The 18467-nt window shown below is 45.8% G+C and overlaps 1 protein-coding gene across 1 annotated transcript; it reads left to right on the top strand.

Annotated features, from left to right (window-relative positions):
• The first annotated feature begins 2186 nt into the window (after positions 1–2186).
• On the top strand, positions 2187–13376 carry Sowahb (sosondowah ankyrin repeat domain family member B). Its single transcript, XM_042678480.1, has 2 exons — positions 2187–4929; positions 13366–13376. The coding sequence occupies exon 1, from the start codon at positions 2434–2436 to the stop codon at positions 4798–4800; it is 2367 nt and encodes a 788-aa protein (XP_042534414.1). The 5' UTR covers positions 2187–2433; the 3' UTR covers positions 4801–4929; positions 13366–13376.
• Positions 13377–18467: the final 5091 nt, after the last annotated feature.

Below are 18467 nucleotides of genomic sequence, written 5' to 3'. Positions count from 1 at the left end.
GTGAAACAAAGTCAGAAAATGTGGGACAATGAAATGAGCACCGGAGAGAAGAGGGTCAGAGGACAGGGGAGGAGAAAATAGCAAATTTGTCATGGGGAATGATGAGAAGATGGTGGGAAAGTGGCAGAGGGGCAGGTGGTGTGGAGGGAACACAAGAATGTCTTACAACAGAAAGAATTGGAAAGCAAAGCTAAAGAATGATCTAGCTAGGTGTTATCACCTATAATCCTAAGTACTCAGGAGGCTAAGATCTGAGGATTGTGATTTGAAACCAGCCTGGGTAAGAAAGTCCATGCAACTCATATCTAATTAACCACCAAAAAAAACAAAGCCAAAAGCGGAGGTGTGACTCAGTGATAAAGAGCTAGCCTTCAGCAAAAAAGCTAAGGGCAATGCTCAGGTTCTGAGTTCAAGACCCAGTACTAGCATAAGAGAGAGAAAGAGAGAGAGAGAGAGAGAGAGAGAGAGAATGATGCTAAGATGCATAGATAAAAACACTCAAGTAATTTAGTTGTATCAGCAGGACTGGTAAAGAACACTGAGAGGCTCTTAAGATCTCAGACTAGAAGGATCAACATGTGGACAGAGAAAATAAAAGGAGTTAGCAGCTGTGAGGAGGGGGTGGTGGCAGTGCTGTGATTCTACCTCTTCACGAGGTTAATGAAGAATACAACTCTGCTCTACAAATGGTAAATAAATTAGGGTGAAGTCCATAGCACTTCAGTGGAAAATGAGAAAATTAGGCTAGCCTGTCATATTCCTTAAAAAAAAAAAACAACAAAAAACAAGTCCTGGGGCTTGAACTCAGGGCCTGCACACTGTCCCTGAGCCTCTTTGTGCTCTACTACTTGAGCCACAGTGCCACTTGTAGCTTTTTCTAAGTTGTTTTCCTGGGATAAGAGTCTCACAGACTTTTCTGCCTGGGCTGGCTTCCAACCCAGGTCCTTAGATCTCACCTCCTGAGTAGCTAGGATTACAGGCACCGGTGGCAGGCTCAACATTTTTAATCGGTGAAGAAAACCATTCCGTATGCAGAAATTACATCAATAAGCCAACATAGAACATTCTGTACAAATCTATTCCACTCATGAAATTTAGACTAAATAAAAACAAAGTAACATGAGTATCAAATACCTTGACTGGTAAAAACATAATTCCTATCGATTTTGACTTACAAGACAATGAACTACCCAACAGTGATGTTTTTTTCCAGTCACAATTATGGAGGAAAAAGAAAGTGAGAAACCCACACCAACTTCCGGGGGGGGGGGGTCTCTCAAATTTGGACTAGTGTCTCCGGACTCCTGGAAATTAGGGCCCAAGGAACAGGCTGCTCAGGATCTCCACATCTAGAAGGATTTGGATGGATCCAAGATGAGTCTCCTGGTTCTCAGTACTGATGCTGGAAAACCTGAAATGGCTCCAAGTGTTGATAAGGGAGGGCAACTTTTGGGCCACGGCGGTGGAACACATCTGTGATTCTAACACGTCTGGAGGCAGAAGGAGGATCAGAAGTTTGACGCCAGCCTAGGCAAAGATAAGGGAAATGTATCTCAAAAACAACAACAAAAAAGGCGGGGGGCGTGGCTCAAGTGGTAGAGCACCTTGCCTAACCAGGCCAAAGCTCTGAGTTCAACCTCTAGTATCACTAACTCCCGCCTCCACCCCCCCCCCCAACACACACACACACACACACACACACACACACACGAAGAAAGAAAGAAAAAGGCACGTTTCGGGGAGACCACAGAGTTCCTGCTAGTCTGTCCGCCCCCACGCATTGACTTGAGCGTCCCTCGCGCGCGCGACCGCCGGGAGAGGACAGAAACCGACCTTCGATTGCTTTTGTTTCCTGCACGGCCTGGCGGGGACGCCGAGGATCGGCGGGTCGCCTTACCTGCCTGGCGCTTCCCGGGCTCGAGCGGCTGCGCGTCCTGCGGAGCGGTGCGTGGCGGGCCCGGGTTCAGCCGTGACCTCACCTAGCGCGCTCCCCCCGCCCCATGGCTGTGACCTGCCTGACTCATCTAGGATGGGTGGCGGGAGGTTGGGGACACCTCCGAGGGCGGAGGGACCGGAGGAGGCGGGCCAGGCCCTTCCCCCGCGGAGCCCGGGAGGAGGCGTTGCCAGGGCGCAGGTGAAACCGACTCCGACCTATCCTGGGAACTTTCGCCGTGGGGACTCGCTGCGAGAGGCCAGCGTCGCACCGGGGCGGCCTGGGACCCGCCCTCTCCCACCCAGGCTGCGCGCGAGGGGGCTCAGCCCCGGGGCCGCCCTCTGGGGACCCTCGGCCCTCCCGGCGCCTGGGCGGCTGATGGAGACGCGGGGTGCCGCGCTGGGTGCAGGTGACACCCGCGGGATCCAGGTTTCTGCTGGAGGCGGAAAGCGCTCCGAGGACCCGACGCAGGCACCTCGGGGGCCAGGGATCAGGCAGCGATGGCCCGAGAGCTGAGCCAGGAGGCACTGCTGGACTTCCTGTGCCAGGCTGGGGGTCGGGTGACCAACGCCACGTTGCTGAGCCACTTCAAGAGCTTTCTCCGAGACCCCAATGCGGACCCCAGCCAACACCAGCACCGCCGCGAGCTCTTCAAGGGCTTCGTGAACTCGGTCGCCGCAGTGCGCCAGGACCCCGACGGCACCAAGTACGTGGTGCTCAAGAGGAGGTACCGGGACCTTTTGGGGGAGGAGGGACTGCAGAGACCCCGTGAGCCTCGGGAGGCCGCCGTCCCTGCCGGGGGAGCGGCGTCCTGCTCCTCGCCCGGCGCGCGCCGCGGGGAGCCGCCACCGCCGCAGTCCCGCCGGCGGCGCCGCGAGAGGAAGCGAGAGGAGGAGCCAGCAGGTGCCGCAGCCCCGGCTCCGGACGCGGGTTGCAATGGTCTCCCCGCCAGCAGGGCCCGGGAGGCGGCCCGGGAAGAGCGCAGGCGGAAGGGCAGCCCCAGCCAGAGGTCACCCGCACCCGTGGCTCAGGCGATCGCGGCCCAGGTGGGCAGCAGGTGTGCGGCGGTCGAGACGCGGGGCAGCTGCTGCTGGGAATGCCAGCAGAACGGCCTGGGGCGGTTGCAGGGAGACCCAACGGCCCGAGCACTCCCGGACTCTGCCGTCACCGGGGAGGAGCCGGCGCGGGCTCCACCTGCCCGGGGGCAGCCGCAGCAAGACGCACCCACCGAGCGCGCACCAGTACCTGAAAGTCCCCGCTCAGAACCTGCCACCATCCAGGCTTCTGGGAGCCGGGCGTCGCCGCCTGCTTTCCCGCTGTGCCCGACTCCCTCCGGAGACCCGCCCGAGCTGATGCCTTCGGGCTCGCTGCACCATTCCACCCATCATCTGCAGCAGCTTCGCACTCAAGAGTGGGTGGCCAGACATCCGCAAGTGCCCGAGGCCCGGGAGCAAGTTCCTATCCGGGCCTGGTCGGTGCTGCCTGACAACTTCCTCCAGCTACCCTCGGGACCGGCTTTCTGGGTCTTGGAGACTACTAACACCGCGCTGTCCAAGTCTCCGCTTTCCTCTCACTCTCTCCATCCTGGGATTCCCGAAGGGTCTTCGGAATCGTGGTCCGGAAACCATCCACCGGAAGTTTTTCGTAGCATACGTTGTCAGTTGTCCCTCCAAGATCTCGATGACTTTGTGGACCAGGAGAGTCATGGCAGTGAGGAGAGCAGCAGTGGGCCCAAAGAGTCCCCTGGGGGTTCAGAAGAGGGACTGCCTGCTGCCCTGGGAACCCCAGATTGGGGAAAGCTCAGGAATCCCTTTGCAGGACTATCTGTGTCTCCAAAGGAAGGCAGTTCCAGCCAGAGCCCTCAGACGCTCAGGATCAGAGAGGATGGCCACACTTCTCAGCAGGCCCCTGTGGGGGCTAAGGGATACCCACAAGGGCCTCTGTCCTGGCCAGCTCCCAGGTTAAGGAGGTCCCTCAGAAGGAGCTATGGGGCAGGCAGAGCCAAATTGTCCTCCTCTGATGAGGAGTACCTCGATGATGGCTTGCTGAAAAGGAATCGGCGCCCACCGAGATCCAGGAAACCCTCTAAGGCAGGACTGATGCCTAGCCCACGGTTGGATGCAGCTTTGACGCACAGATTGTCAGATGTTAAGACTGTTGTGGCAGAGAGAGGTCTGTCACACAGTACGTGGGTCTCCAGCAGGGATGGGCATGCGGCCTTGGTACCCCGAAGATCTGAGCACAAGTCATCCCTGGTCCCTTTAGATGCTAGGGAGCATGAATGGATTGTGAAACTTGCCAGTGGCTCCTGGGTTCGGGTGTTGACTTTGTTCTGGGAGGATCCCCAGTTGGTTTTGCACAAAGATTTCTTGACCGGGTACACTGCCTTACACTGGATAGCTAAACATGGCAACCTCAGGGCCCTGCAGGACTTGGTCTCCGGAGCACAGAAGGCAGGGATTGCACTTGATGCAAATGTGAGGTCTGGTTGTGGGTATACCCCACTACACCTCGCAGCTATTCATGGCCACCAGGGGGTCATCAAATTGCTAGTGCAGAAGTTAGCTTCTCGGGTGAACATCCGAGACAGCAGTGGGAAGAAGCCATGGCAGTATCTAACCAGTAATACCTCTGGGGAAATATGGCAGCTCCTAGGAGCTCCTCGGGGCAAGCCGATTTTCCCTGTATACCCCCTGGTCCGAAGCTCTTCCCCCACTAGGAAGGCCAAGAGCAGGGATGTATCTAGAAATGTCACCCGAAAAACTTCCCTGGCTGCACTACTCAAAAATCAGCACAGTAAATGGAAATTGGCCAGCCAGTATGAGAAGTTCCATGCTCCCCAGGAAAGAGAAGAGTACAGTGACTGATGGAGTTTCCTCTCCAACATGCAAGAACTACACCCCATCTTTGAATCACCAGTGAGAGAGTCTGGGAACTAGGTGCTGGGAGTTGTAAAGAGATAGGTCAGGTGAAATAGCCTTCCTGGATTTCAATCAGTCCCATGGACTTGTCCTTGGGTTGGTCAAAACTTAGTCAAGGGACAGAACAAAGCACTTCAAACCCAGGAGTGGCACATCCCTCTCCAGTGACAGTGAAGATCTGGCCAAAGCCAAGCCCTGTGTTTCTCTACATCAGCAATTCCAGGTCTTTACTAGAAAGGGAACAGATGTCCAATCTAAAGAAGCAATGCAACAGGAAGGAACTTCCTGAACAGAGTCCCAGGGTCACAACAAGTTGGAGAGAGACTCGACAAATGGGACTACCTTAAAATAAAAAGCTTCTGCACAGCTAAATCTATCGCAACTAAGCTAGAAAGACAACCAACTAATTGGGAAAAAATATTTACCAGCAATATATCAGACAAGGGGTTAACATCCTGTATATACAGGGAACTCAAGAAACTAATCCCTCCCAAACCTAACAAACCAATTACTAAATGGGCAAGGGAACTAAAGAGGGACTTCTCAAATGAAGAAATAAAAATGGCAAAGAAACACATGAGGAAATGTTCATCATCCCTGGTGGTGAAGGAAATGCAAATAAAGACAACCCTGAGATACCACCTTACCCCAGTCAGAATGTCCCACATCCACAAATCAGCCAACGACAAATGCTGGAGGGGATGTGGAGAAAGAGGAACCCTATTACACTGCTGGTGGGAATGTACACTTATACAACCACTTTGGAAAGCAGTCTGGAGGGTCCTTAGAAAGCTAAAGATTGACCTCCCTTACGACCCAGTCATACCACTTCTAGGCATCTACCCTGAACAACAGGAACCAATATACAAGGACACGTGCACCTCCATGTTTATTGCAGCACTGTTCGCAATAGCTAGGATATGGAAACAACCTAGGTGCCCCACCACAGATGAATGGATCCAAAAATTGTGGTATCTATACACAATGGAATATTATGCAGCCATTAGAAATGACAAAATAATGGCATTTGCAGGGAAATGGATGGAGCTAGAAGGAATCATGTTGAGCGAGGTAAGCCAAGAACGAAGAGACAAACGGTACATGGTCTCCCTCATAAGTGGATGCTAAATCCAAAAGGTTAGTGATACGACAAAACTAACAGGACTTAAGAAACAAAGAACTCCCGCTCATCTGGTTGAACCACTACTAAATATCCTCATGCTGCTGATCACAAATATGGTATATAACATGTGAACACTGTTATATATTACAGACTGTGGTAGACAATTTGCTCCAGGGAAGTTAGAATGAACTTGTGACTTTGAAATTATGTAATCATTTAATCACAATCAAAAAAAAAAAAAAAAAAAAAAGAACCTCGGGGAAGGGAGGGAGGGAGGGGATGGTAGGGGGAAAACAATGGAGGGGGTAACAATGTTCAAGAGGAAGTGTACTCATAACCTCACTCATGTAACTGTGACCCTCTGTATAGTAGCTTTACAATAAAAAAAAAAAAAAAAAAAAAAAAAAATAATAAAAAAAAATAAAAAAAAAAAAAAAAAAAAAAAAAAAAGAAGCAATGCAAGAGATTCACAAAGCTCAGACAAGCTCCTCTCTGGCCCAGAGCTCTCTGGCTTCTCTCCATCTGGAGAATAAATCTTGGCTGGGAGTGGAAGGCACCAGGTTTGAAATCAGATGGCGTGCTTTCTTTCTCTTTATATGCTTTTTTTTTGGCATTCACTAAAATAGAACCATTATTGGAGAGCAGAATTTGATTTAAAGAGATTCTTCAGCCTTGTGTACGAATCTCCTTCTGAATGTCACCTGTGGTGACTAGTGGGTGACCTGATTAGTGCCTCCCGTAGGTATCTTACGAGCAGAAAAGCAGTTTGGTAAGATCTGGTTGTGACCTCAACTCCACTCCCTAGAGAAATGATTGGCATTCAGGCCCTGTATTTTATTATCAACCCAACAGGAACTTTCCAAGTGCAAAAACAGTGTGGCTCATTTGCATGGTAACTGAAACCATCGTTCAGGGACACTCCCTGAGGAATAAACAGAATTCTCACTAGTAGTTTTCAATAAGTTTGAATGGCCAACCTTGCTACTCATGAAAATAAAGGATTTCACTCTGGGGAAGCAGTAGTATTAAGAGGAGAATGTCTCTCCATCAGAACTCTTCTCAGCTGCTAACTATAGTTTTATTTGCACTAAACTTCTTGCCAATTAAGATTAAAAATTAGCCTGTAAGTACTGTGTGTTTAACAGGAAGTGTTCCTTTCAATTGCTTGGGAAGCGACCGATCACTCTGAATGCCTGAAACAAAAGTGACCAGTGCACAAACCACAGTAAATCACCAAGATTTCTGAATGTAAATTCAAACAGGACTGGAAAATTAAGTGTTCAAATTGAAATTGCTCGTGTGTGTGTGTGTGTGTGTGTGTGTGTGTGTGTGTGTGTGTTATGTGTGTTCCTTCTGGTTATTTCCTTCCATTAAAAGATCAGAAGATGTTTATTATATTTTATTTGTGCTGATTAGTGTTGCTTCTTTACAAACTATGTCCCAGTGTCAAATATTTTGTAAATTTGTGTTTTTACTTTAAAATTTTGCTGAAATGAATCTCTCACACACATACACACCTCCTTCTCCTCTCCCTCCCTCCTTCTCTCCCCCTCTAGGAATTCAACACAGGGTCTTGGTAGGCAAATGCTCTAATACTGAGCTACACCCCTAGCCCCTATCTCTTTATAAACAACAGGATTGGGAGAGATGGAGAAGAAAGATCAATCAAGATGCTCTGTACTTATAACCTGATTTGTTCAATGGTAACCCCTTTGTACAGCTATTCAAAGATAACAAAAATACAATTTAAAAAACAATTAAGTCTGTAGGCTTTCCCCACTCAAAAAAAAAATGAAATACAGGATGAACAATTGGCAAATTAAAGAGAGAGAGAGAATTCCAGATGAGAGCATAGTTAACAGGGGCAAAGATTGCAAGATAAGCACATTTGTAAACACCTCAGTAAATGTCAACTTCTTTTAAAAAGCTAATGAAGGTATTTTTCTTAAACTGGCTTTCTCACTTATCAACTTACCCAACAAATACTTCACAAGTGCTGTGGGATTTATGAGAATCTAACAATATTTGTTCTTTTTATTAAGTAGTTGTACAAAGGGGTTCCAGTTTCACAAGTCAGATTATGAGTACAATGCTTGTAGATCAATGTCACTCCAATTTTTTGATTGCTTTATACCTTGTCTTGCTTCCAGATTGTCTTTTAAATCCGTATTATATGAGATATAAGTTTGAAATACTAGAGAAGAGGAATAAAGAGGGCACCAGGAATAAGGATACACAGTATAATAGAATAGAAGGAAAAAAAATTCAGTGTCATAATATAACATTAAGTGACATGGAAGATTGACAGAGACAGCAAGAAAGCAAGTAAGAGAAAGAGATAGCAAAAGAGAGAGAGGGAGGGAGGGAGGGAAGGATAGGAACAGGGAGGGAAGGAAAGAGAGAGCTCCAGACCAAGCACCCTTAGGCTGGGAAATCTATGTGTGAATGATACTGGCCTTCCCATGAAACCAGATTTGTTAGTTCTACCACATTCTTGCTTTCTGCTTCAGAGTATGCTTTACACAGCCCTGGTGTTGGCCAATTGCTCCCCAGTTGGGACACAGTTCTAGGTCCCAGGTTGGTTCTCATCAGGATCCATTTCTCATCTCTTTTGGGCTTTGGCTACATGTCACACTGGACCAGATCTACTTTCTTATAGGGTTGGCATGCCGTGTTGGGTCAGGGCAAGGCAGAAGACACTGTTCAGTGAGCAAAATAGATCTGAACCTGTTGTTCCTGTTGCAAAGGCCAGGCCAGTGGGGCTGCCTGTCTGATCTGGATCTGGAAATCTTAGGGCTACTCCATAACCAATGAGGCCCACATAGAAGCCACCGGAGCCTCCTTAGGTGCTTTGGTCGCACACTCAGTGTCTGACGTGGTGCTTAATTTCTTCTACTTAGAAACCATTTTTGGTTCTTTTTTTCTGGTAAACTTACTCATATTCTTCAAAGCACAGATCAAAGGCAAACTATAACTAGGATCCCAAGCTGAATACCACCAAACCATTCATGCCAGCTACTTCACTTGCATTCCCAGAATTCTGTATGTACCTGACATTTCAATTTTCCACATTGCATTAAAGCAAATTGCATGTTTTAGCTTTCTTAAGATGTTGAACATCTCAAGATTAGAAAATAATAGTTTGAACTCTTCTAAATATAGCATTTTCCTCTATTCTTTTTCTTTTCTCCTCTGTGTATGTGCACACACACGCATGCATGCATGCACTCACACATGCTCGTGTGCATGTTGAAACTTGAGCTCTAGGCTTCCCCCTTTAACTTGTCTTCCTCTCACAGTTGGCACTCTACCACTTAGGACATACCTCCACTTCTGGCATGTTGCTGATTAACTGGAGATTAAGCGTCTCTCAGATTTATAACTGCTGGACTGACTTAGAACTGTGATCCTCAGGTCTCAACCACCCAAGTAGCTAGGATTACAGGCATGAGCCCAGCTTTTCTTCCTTTCTTTTTTAAGAGACAGGATCTCTCTATGTTGCTATGACTCCAAACTCCTGGGCTCAGGTAAGCCTCCCAATTGAATTAGAACTCAGATAGGCCGTTGCTCCTGGCTAAGTTTTCTAGAGAGTCATCAAGCATCGAATCTGAAATAAAGACCTAATTTCCTGCTTCAGGAGTTCATTGACTGAATAATAACCAGGCAACTTGACAGTGATGAATTCAAGCATCAAGGCTTGAGAAAGAGAGTGGCATGTATATTAGGTGTTTTCTGTGTCCCAAGCTATAGGCTTGTGAGGGAAACACAACATAAATCAAAACATCCTGTTCTGAGGGAGTTCTGACTGGGGAATTCAGGATGTGACAGGATGTGAAGAGGAGAGTTGGAAAGAATCTCTTAGGAGAGGAAGGACCATGAGAAAAGCTATGAGAAGTGTCTGAAGGTACTTAGTCACTTCCTGGGGTAGCAGTAAGGCTGTGTGGAAAGAGATGGAAATGGAAAGGTCATTTACCACCACATTGCATGTGTCAAATATATAGACCTTGTCTAAAAAGCCAGGGATTATGGAAGTTCCTCCCCTAAAAAATCTTTGATGTTTTTCTACTCTGTGTGTGTGTGTGTGTGTGTGTGTGTACCTACCAGTATTGATGCTTGAACCCAGGGCCAGGCCACTCTTCCATAGCTTTTTTTGCTCAAGGCTAGCACTTGGGCGGCACCTCTAGGCATTTTGTTCTTTGCTTATTTTTCATTTAGTGTCTTGTGCTTTTTACCTGGGCTGGATTCAGGCTGCTTTATGCATCCTATGTCGCTAGTATTCCAAGCATGGGCCTATGCCCAGCTTCTTTGTTGAGATGAGGATCTCAATAACATTTTTATGCCCAGCTGGTCTTGAACCAAGATCCTCCTAAGTGGGATTTATAGGCATGAGCCACTCATCTGACTGTTTCTGTCTGTCTGTCTGTCTGCCTGCCTCTCTATTTTTCCCTCCCTCTCTCCCTGTAGTTGCATGTAGTATAAGTGTTCTTAGTTTTCTACCTCATTTGGCCCTAAATGATTATATGCCAAATATGTAATATCCAGAAACAGGATAAAGGAGAAGGGAGTATAAAATTATACCAAGGCCATCTAGTCAAGGTCAGATTGCTACATGGACACTAAACATTGCTAACACACACACACACACACACACACACACACACACACTCTATTACCAATGTGTAGAAGCAAATAGGGACAAAGATAGAACAGTAGACTCGTCTTGCTTTGACCTGGAGCTATAAATTCTCCTCATAGAAGCTTTACCTCTGTTCCTAAGGGGCACCTGCCCTAAGTAGTATTTCATAACATCTAATTACCCTGCCACCTTCTAGGCATTGAAGAAAGATCATAAGACAAGGCCTTGGATTATGTAAACAAGATCCCTAACACCTGTTGTTAAAAACTCAGGAGCACTGAGTTCCCAAAATACTTTCAACATGTAGGGGCCACACATTTCCTTCAGAAGCAGTGTCTCTACTGTGGATTATAGTTCACAAAGTTCTCTCTCTCTCTCCCCTCCTCCTCTTTCTCTCTCTCATGTGCTGGTACTAGAACTTAAGCTCAGGGAGTACACCTTTAACTTTTTCGCTCAAAACCATCACTGTACCATTTGAATCTCTTCATCTCTGGCTCTCTGATGGAAATAAGAGTCATGGCTTTCCTGACTAAACTGGCTTCAAACTGCAATACTCGGATCTCAGCCTCCTTAGTAGCTAGGATTATAGGCATGAGTCACCAACACCTGGCTCCAATTTTCTCTTCTCTTTATTCTTTTTTCTTGCTCTTTCTCTCCCTCCTTCCTTCCCTTCCTCCCTCCCTGACTCTCTCCTTCCTTCCTTCCTTCCTTCCTTCTTTCCTTCCTCCCTCCCTTCCTCCCTCCCTCCCTTCCTCCCTCCCTCCCTCCCTCCCTCCCTTCCTTCCTTCCTTCCTTCCTTCCTCCCTCCCTTCCTCCCTTCCTCCCTTCCTTCCTTCCTTCCTTCCTCCCTCCCTCCCTCCCTCCCTCCCTCCCTCCCTTCCTTCCTTCCTTCCTTCCTTCCTTCCTTCCTTCCTTCCTTTCTTCCTTCCTTCCTTCCTTCCTTCTTTTCTCTCATTTTCTTTCCTTATCTCTCTCTGTCTCTCTGTCTCTGTCTCTGTCTCTGTCTCTGTCTCTGTCTGTCTCTCTCTCTCTCTCTCTCTCGTGGCAGTCCTGGGGCTTGATCTCAGGGCCTGAGCACTGTCCCTGAGTTTTGTTTTGTTTTTTTTCCCTCAAGATGAGTACTTTCCTACTTAAACCACAGCTCCACTTTCAGGATTTTGTTTTGTTTTTTAGTAATTAATTGGAGGTAAGAATCTCATGGACTTTCCTACCTGGGCTGGTTTGAACTACAGTCCTCAGATCACAGCCTCCTGAGTAGCTGGGATTACAGGTGTGACCACTTGCTCCCAATTCTCATCTTTATTTTTATTCCATAATTGCAATTAAGAGGCTGATACTTATTTAGTATTTTATATTGGTATTTTATATTAGTATAAATACTAATACTTATTAGTATTTTAAATTATTTAATGCTTCAATTATGGGTGGCTCTGTCATTCTACCTGCATGTCTACTGCATAGATGATGGAAGCTGAACAGGTTGAGTTCATATTCTTACCTCAGAGCTTTATTGTATTTATTTCAGCTGTCTCCTAGATTTGTAGAGCAGGTAGGTGGCTGGCTCCACGACTGCTGAAATTCCTCAGGAAAAGCCCAAGTTTGATTGAGGAGGGAATATGGTTAACTCTGTGGACACAGGACAAAGACAGATCATCCACAGCAGAGGTATCACCTCAGAATGACCCTACTGCCTTATATGTGTGCTATCTACAATCCCTGGTCTCTTGGGTCCAGAAATCATCTGCTAACAGCCTTGCCCTGGCCACCTGGAAGAGTACAGGTGTGTAAAATCACCTGGTTCTCCTGGAGCTCTGGATGCAGGCTGACTCTTGGTCTGATGACTCTTCCTTCTCCAACACTGTGGTGTTATAGGTCTTTATGTGCTATTTTCTCACATGCTGAACACTTATGTCTTTTATTCATTCTCTGAGTTGAAAAACAGCAAATTGTATCCTTTAAAATTTAAAGCCACAGCATGAGGTTTTTGCTGTGATATCCATTGGACTTGAAGTTCGAGGCTATCTGTTCCTGAAAGGAAATGGACCATGTTCTCAGAGAGTGACAAATGGAAGGGAAGGTAATTTTTGTGTTTCAAAATGAAGCCCAGGACCCTTAAGCCCTTTGTGCTTATCATTTATCATTGTATTTAGAGGCATAAAATGAGTCAGTAAACTGGGCATGGAGACTCATGTCTGTAATCTTAGCTACTCATCATGGTTCAAAGCCAGCCTGGGCAGGAAAGTTGGTGAAACTCTTATCTCCAATAAACTACCAACAATAAAAAAAATAAAAATCTGAAAGTGGAGCTGTAGCTCAAGTGGTAGAGTGCTTGAACAAAAGAAGCTCAGGGACAGTGCCCAGACCCTGAGCTCATGCCCAAGGAAGAACCAGAACACACAAATACAAAACAAAACAAAACAGCCCATTAGTCAGTAAACTGGGAGCTGGGCGCTTACACCTGTAATCCTAGCTACTCAAGAAACTGAGGTCTGAGGACTGAGGTTCAAAACTAGCCCACACAGAAAAATCCATGAGACTCTTATCTCCAATTAACCACCAAAAATCAGGAAGTGGAACTGTGGCTTAAAATATAGAGTAAGAAAAAAGCCTGAAGTGGCGCTGTGGCTCAAGTGGTAGAGCACTAGCCTTGAGCTGAAGAGCTGAGGGACAGTGCCCAGGCCCAGAGTTCAGGCCCCATGACTGGACCAAAAAAAAAAAATATAGAGTGTCAGCTTTGAGTGAAAAAGCTAAGGGACAGTGGACATGTCCTGAGTTCAGGCCCCATAACCAGCACAAAATCAAAATAAGACAACAACAACAAAGCTAGTCGGTTGACAAGATTTTGTATTTTATTTTTATTTTATTATTTTTTTTTGGGGGGGGGGTTCCGGTCGTGGTTCTGAACTCTGGGCCTGGGCGCTGTCCCTCAGCTCTTCAGCTCAAGGCTAGCGCTCTACCACTTGAGCCACAGCGCCAGGTCCGGCTTTTTTCTTTTTGCTTATGTGGTGCTGAGGAATCGAACCCAGGGCCTCAGGCATGCAAGGCAAGCACTCTACCACTGAGCCACCTTCCCAGCCCAGATGTTGCATTTTATATATGGAGGAGCCTCACACTTCCTAGCTAAATCCTGTCCCACTTGAGCCATTTGTTTACTTATTTGTTTAATTATTTATTTAGATATATGGCCTTCCCATATTGCCCAGACTAATCTTGAATTTGTGCTCTCAAAGTGGTTTTGCTGGCTTCAGTCTCAACTTGGACTACAAGTATATATCACCAAGACCAACTTTACATGTTTTTAGGTTTTAAAGACTTTAACAGTGATAAAGAATAGTACATGCTTATTATAATGAAAGATCTACAACATATAAAAGAGCAGAAAGTAACTGCCCCTAATTTCTCAATTTAGCTCAAGCTAGTCATGATAAACTTTGGGGAGTACCTATCCATTATTTATAACAAAAATAAAACCATACTTTATGTTGTTAATTGCCAACTCATCTTATTATTTAGTATGTTAATTTCATCTTCCGTAAGAGCTGGATATTATATGTTGAGCCAGATACAAGAAGTCTCTGTCTTCAGATCATGGCAAGTAGAGAGGGTGAGCAATTGCACATGCAGCACTCCATTACTAGGGCTTGAACTAGGCCTGGACATGCTCCCTTTCCTATTTTCAACTAAGGTTGGTGTTTTACTACTTGAGACAGCTCTACTTCGACCTTTTTGCTAGCTAGAGATAATGGACTTTTCTATTTGGGGTGGGGAGTCTTGTTCCAAATTATGATCCTCGGATCTCAGACTCCTGAGTAGCCAGGATTCCAGATATGAGCCACTAATGCCTTGTGTTAGTTATTTTGGAGATAAGGTCACCAATTTATGCCTGGTTGGACCTAGACCACAGTTCTCTTATTTATGCTTCCCATTTAGCTGCCATGACCTAGAACTCACCACCATGCCCAGCTAGTGACTGAGGTAGGGTCTTGCTAGTTTAATGCCTGAGTTGGCCTTGATCATCCTAATCTCCTTCTCCTAAGGGGCTGGATTACAGGCCTGAGCCACCCAGTTCTGCCTCCTTTCTTTTGTTTTAAACAGCTTCTTTGCCAATGAGCATGTGACTGTACAAGAAGGAGACTCTTCCTCTAAAAGACTATTTACCTACTCCCACCATGACAGGAAGATAAGGAAACTCCCTCTGGTGGCCACCCACCCACCCACCCATCCCCTACAGCCTTTCAGTTTGCCTCTGGGGCCATGATATCATTGAACAGGTGTGCGTCAGATGGGCCTGATAAACATTCACTATGCTAGATTTCAACTCTAAATGGTGAGATCTACCAGTATCACTGGGCAGGCTTTCCATCATTCAACTTAAGGATATGAAAGGGAATATAGAAATCTAATGAGTGTGTATACACATATATATTTCCTGATCATATACTCTGTGGGGGGGAGGGGGGTGTGCTCGCGTGCACGCGCCCCAATCCTGGGGCTTAGTGTCTGGGCACTGTCCCTGGGTTGTTTCTGTTTTTTTTTTTTTTGTCGGCCGTGGGGCTTGAACTCCGGGCCTGGGTGCTGTCCCTCAGCTCTTCAGCTCAAGGCTACCATTTGAGCTACAGCGCCACTTCCGGTTTTCTGGTGGTTTATTGGAGATAGGAGTCTCACGGTCTTTCCTGCCCCGGGCTGGCTTTGAACCGCGATCCTCAGATCTCAGTCTCCTGAGTAGCTAGGATTACAGGGGTGAGCCACCAGCGCCCGGCAAGGGTTGTTTCTGTTTAAGGCTAGCACTCTACCACTTGAGCCACAGCTCCACTTCCAATTTTTTGGCGGTTAATTGGAGATAAGGATCTCATGGACTTTCCTGCCAAGGCTAGCTTTGAACCGTGATTCTCAGATGTCAGTCTCCTGAGTAGCTAGGATTATAGGTGAGAGCCAACTTAAAGTATGGTCTGAAGGGGCTAGGAAGGTGGCTCAGTGGTAGAGTGCTTGCCTTGCATGCATGAGGCCCTGGGTTCAATTCCTCAGCACCACATAAGCAAAAAGAAAAAAGCCGGAAGTGGCACTGTGGCTCAAGTGGTAGAGCACTAGCCTTGAGCTGAAGAGCTCAGGGACAGCGCCCAGGCCCAGAGTTCAGGCCCCACGCCCGGACCCAAAAAAAAAAAGTATAGTCTGAAGTTCAAGATTGATGCTAGAGTTTTTCAGTACATTCGAACAGTTCAAACATATAAAAGATATATCCTAATAATAAATAGGACCTAATCATTCCATGCCACTAAATCCCCTTTTAACTTTTAGTTGCATAGTTCTAGCATGTTGTATTTGATTTTACTTTGTGTTATTTTTTACCTCATACCTCATTTATTCAAACAAATTTCCTTCTTCACAACTGTTTGTTTATAGATCTCAGCCTCCTGAGTAGCTAGGATTACAGGCGTGAGCTACCAGTGCCCGGCCATATAATATATTGTATGTAGCAGTTTGCCTAGTGAGTCTCTTACCTCTTTTCCTTCTTTTTTTTTTTTGTTGTTGTTGTGGGGTTTGAAGTCAGAGTTTGTGCACTGTCCCAGAGCACCTTTGCTCAAGGCTAGCACTCTACCACTCTGAACCACAATGTCACAGTACCACTTCTGGTTTTCTGGTGGTTAACTGGAGTAAGAGTCTCATAGGGACTTTTCAGCCTGGGCTGGCTTCAAAACATGGTCCTCAGATCTCAACTTCCTGAGTAACTAGGATTATAGGCATGAGCCACTGGCAGTGGGACTAACATTTTTATTAAGAAACATTAGTTTTACAAAGGGGATTTCATTGTGACCTTCCCATACCCACCAACTTCACCCCCACCATTCCTCTCCCTCATTCCCTATCCTTTTGGAATTTTAGGTTTTATCTCATTAATGCTGATATAAATAAATATCTTGGTAAAAATATTGATGAAGGTCTTTTTATTCTTGGCTGTTTTTTCCCCAGGTACAATCATATAGTTGTTATTTCTCAATATGAATTGGATCATGTGAGTGTCCCTAGCACAGGTGTCCCCAGAAAGTCCTGCAATCTAACAGTAAGTCTTACAACTTTAATTTCCTCTCTCTGTCTCTGTCTCTTTTTCTCGTGTGTATGTGTGTGTGTGTGTATGTGTGTGTATGTGTGTGTGTGTCTGTGTATGTGTCTGTATCTGTGTGTCTGTGTGTCTGTGTTTCTTAGGACTTGAATTCAGGTCTTCTTGCTCTTGCTCAGCTCCTTTGCACATGATTGGTACTCTACCACATGAGTCGCACTTCCAGCCTGGAGGTGATTGCTGGTTAATTGGAAATGGAGTCTCACAAACTTTTCTTCCAGGCCAGATTTGAACATAGAGCCTCCAAATCTTAGACTTTTGAGTAGCTAGGATTACAGGTATGAACCCCAAGTACTGGTCCCAATTTTTTTTTTAATTGAGCAACATTTACATTGAATTATACTTTTTTTTCTTTCTAGCAAAACTGTCTTTCATGACTGACAGACATGTAAATTTGTATTATTAAAAAGAAACAAGTAAGATATTGTTGGCATATTCATCTAAATATTCTTTTATTATCTGAACGCAAAAGGCTGAACTGGATTGGATCTTTGGAGGCAGGTAATCAAAGGAGTATGCAGAGGCAGTGAGGATCTAGGAGTTCAGGTGGACCAGAAGGAAAGGAGGTCAGGGTAGAGTAGAGGTGTTAAGGCTGACACTTCAGAATTGTTGGTTCAGAAGTGAGGGGATGGATGGGTTGGAAGGGATGAGTTGAGAATGTTGAAAGAGATGACATTGATCAAGTTACATGGTATCCATATACTGCTTCATAAAAAGGTAACTCCGTTGTACAAGATAATAACCATGAAAATAATTGTTGACTCAGAATCCAGATTAATGGAGTAATTTAATGGACTAAAAATTGTGTCAAATCAATGGGCAGAGCTAGGACAGTTTGAGCACCAAAGTAGTATTGGATTATAACCCAAAGCATAAAATAGATACAAATATGCTATTGTTTCATCACTATAAATCGCTAGTTGAGTAAATTTAAAGCAGAAAGGCAAATATCTTAGAGAATTTCAAATAAACTACAAACTATGTAGACAGACACTTCACTACAAACTATGTAGACAGACAGTACTGGGGCTTATATTCAGGGCCTCACAATCTAGCTCAGCTTGCTCCCTGGGCTGGTGCTTTACCACTTGAGCTACACCTCTAGACTAGCTTTTGCTTGCTAATTGGAAATAGTCTCAAGGACTTTTCTGCTCAGGCTGGCTTTAAGCCATGATTCTCCACGTCTCAGCCTCCTAGGTAGATGGTGTGAGCCACCAGCACCTTGTCAGATAATTCACCTGAAGGTAGAGAATGATTCCTCAAGTCCTTTCTCCAAAAGTGTGAGCAACACAGAGGGACTGCCTTTGTAAGCAGTATGAAGAGTGGGAAAGAGGAAATTTCCAGTAGAGAAGTTTGATGACACTTCCTTAGTTATACCATCCCTGTCAGTATCAACAGACAGGAGTCAAGTTGTCAATATCTAGACATGATGTCATGAGAATGGCACTTACTGCTGCAGTCTCCTGTCCCAACACACATAATCAGGAGTGTGATCTTGAAGAAAACATTCCTCAAATTCCAATACAGAGGTACTCCACAATCTACTTGCTCAAAACTTGTTTTGTTTGAAAATAAGGAAATGAAAGGCAGAGCCAAGAGGAACCTTAGGTGATAGAAGAGCTACAGGTAATATCCTGGTGGGATCTTGACAGAGGAAAAGGACATTAGGAATTCTGGCTCACATCTATAATCTTAGCTACTCAAGAAGCTAAAATCTGGAGGATCAAAGTTCAAAGCCA

This window comes from Dipodomys spectabilis, unplaced genomic scaffold, assembly GCF_019054845.1.
Source record: "Dipodomys spectabilis isolate Male_0828 unplaced genomic scaffold, ASM1905484v1 ptg000043l, whole genome shotgun sequence".
Taxonomy (NCBI): Eukaryota; Metazoa; Chordata; class Mammalia; order Rodentia; family Heteromyidae; genus Dipodomys; species Dipodomys spectabilis.
The sequence above is the reverse complement of the archived record's forward strand: the minus strand, read 5'-3'. Positions and strand labels throughout refer to the sequence as shown.

Excerpts from the sequence above, each read along its gene's own strand:
- Sowahb (XM_042678480.1), top strand. The coding sequence starts at position 2,434 with ATGGCCCGAGAGCTGAGCCAGGAGGCACTGCTGGACTTCCTGTGCCAG.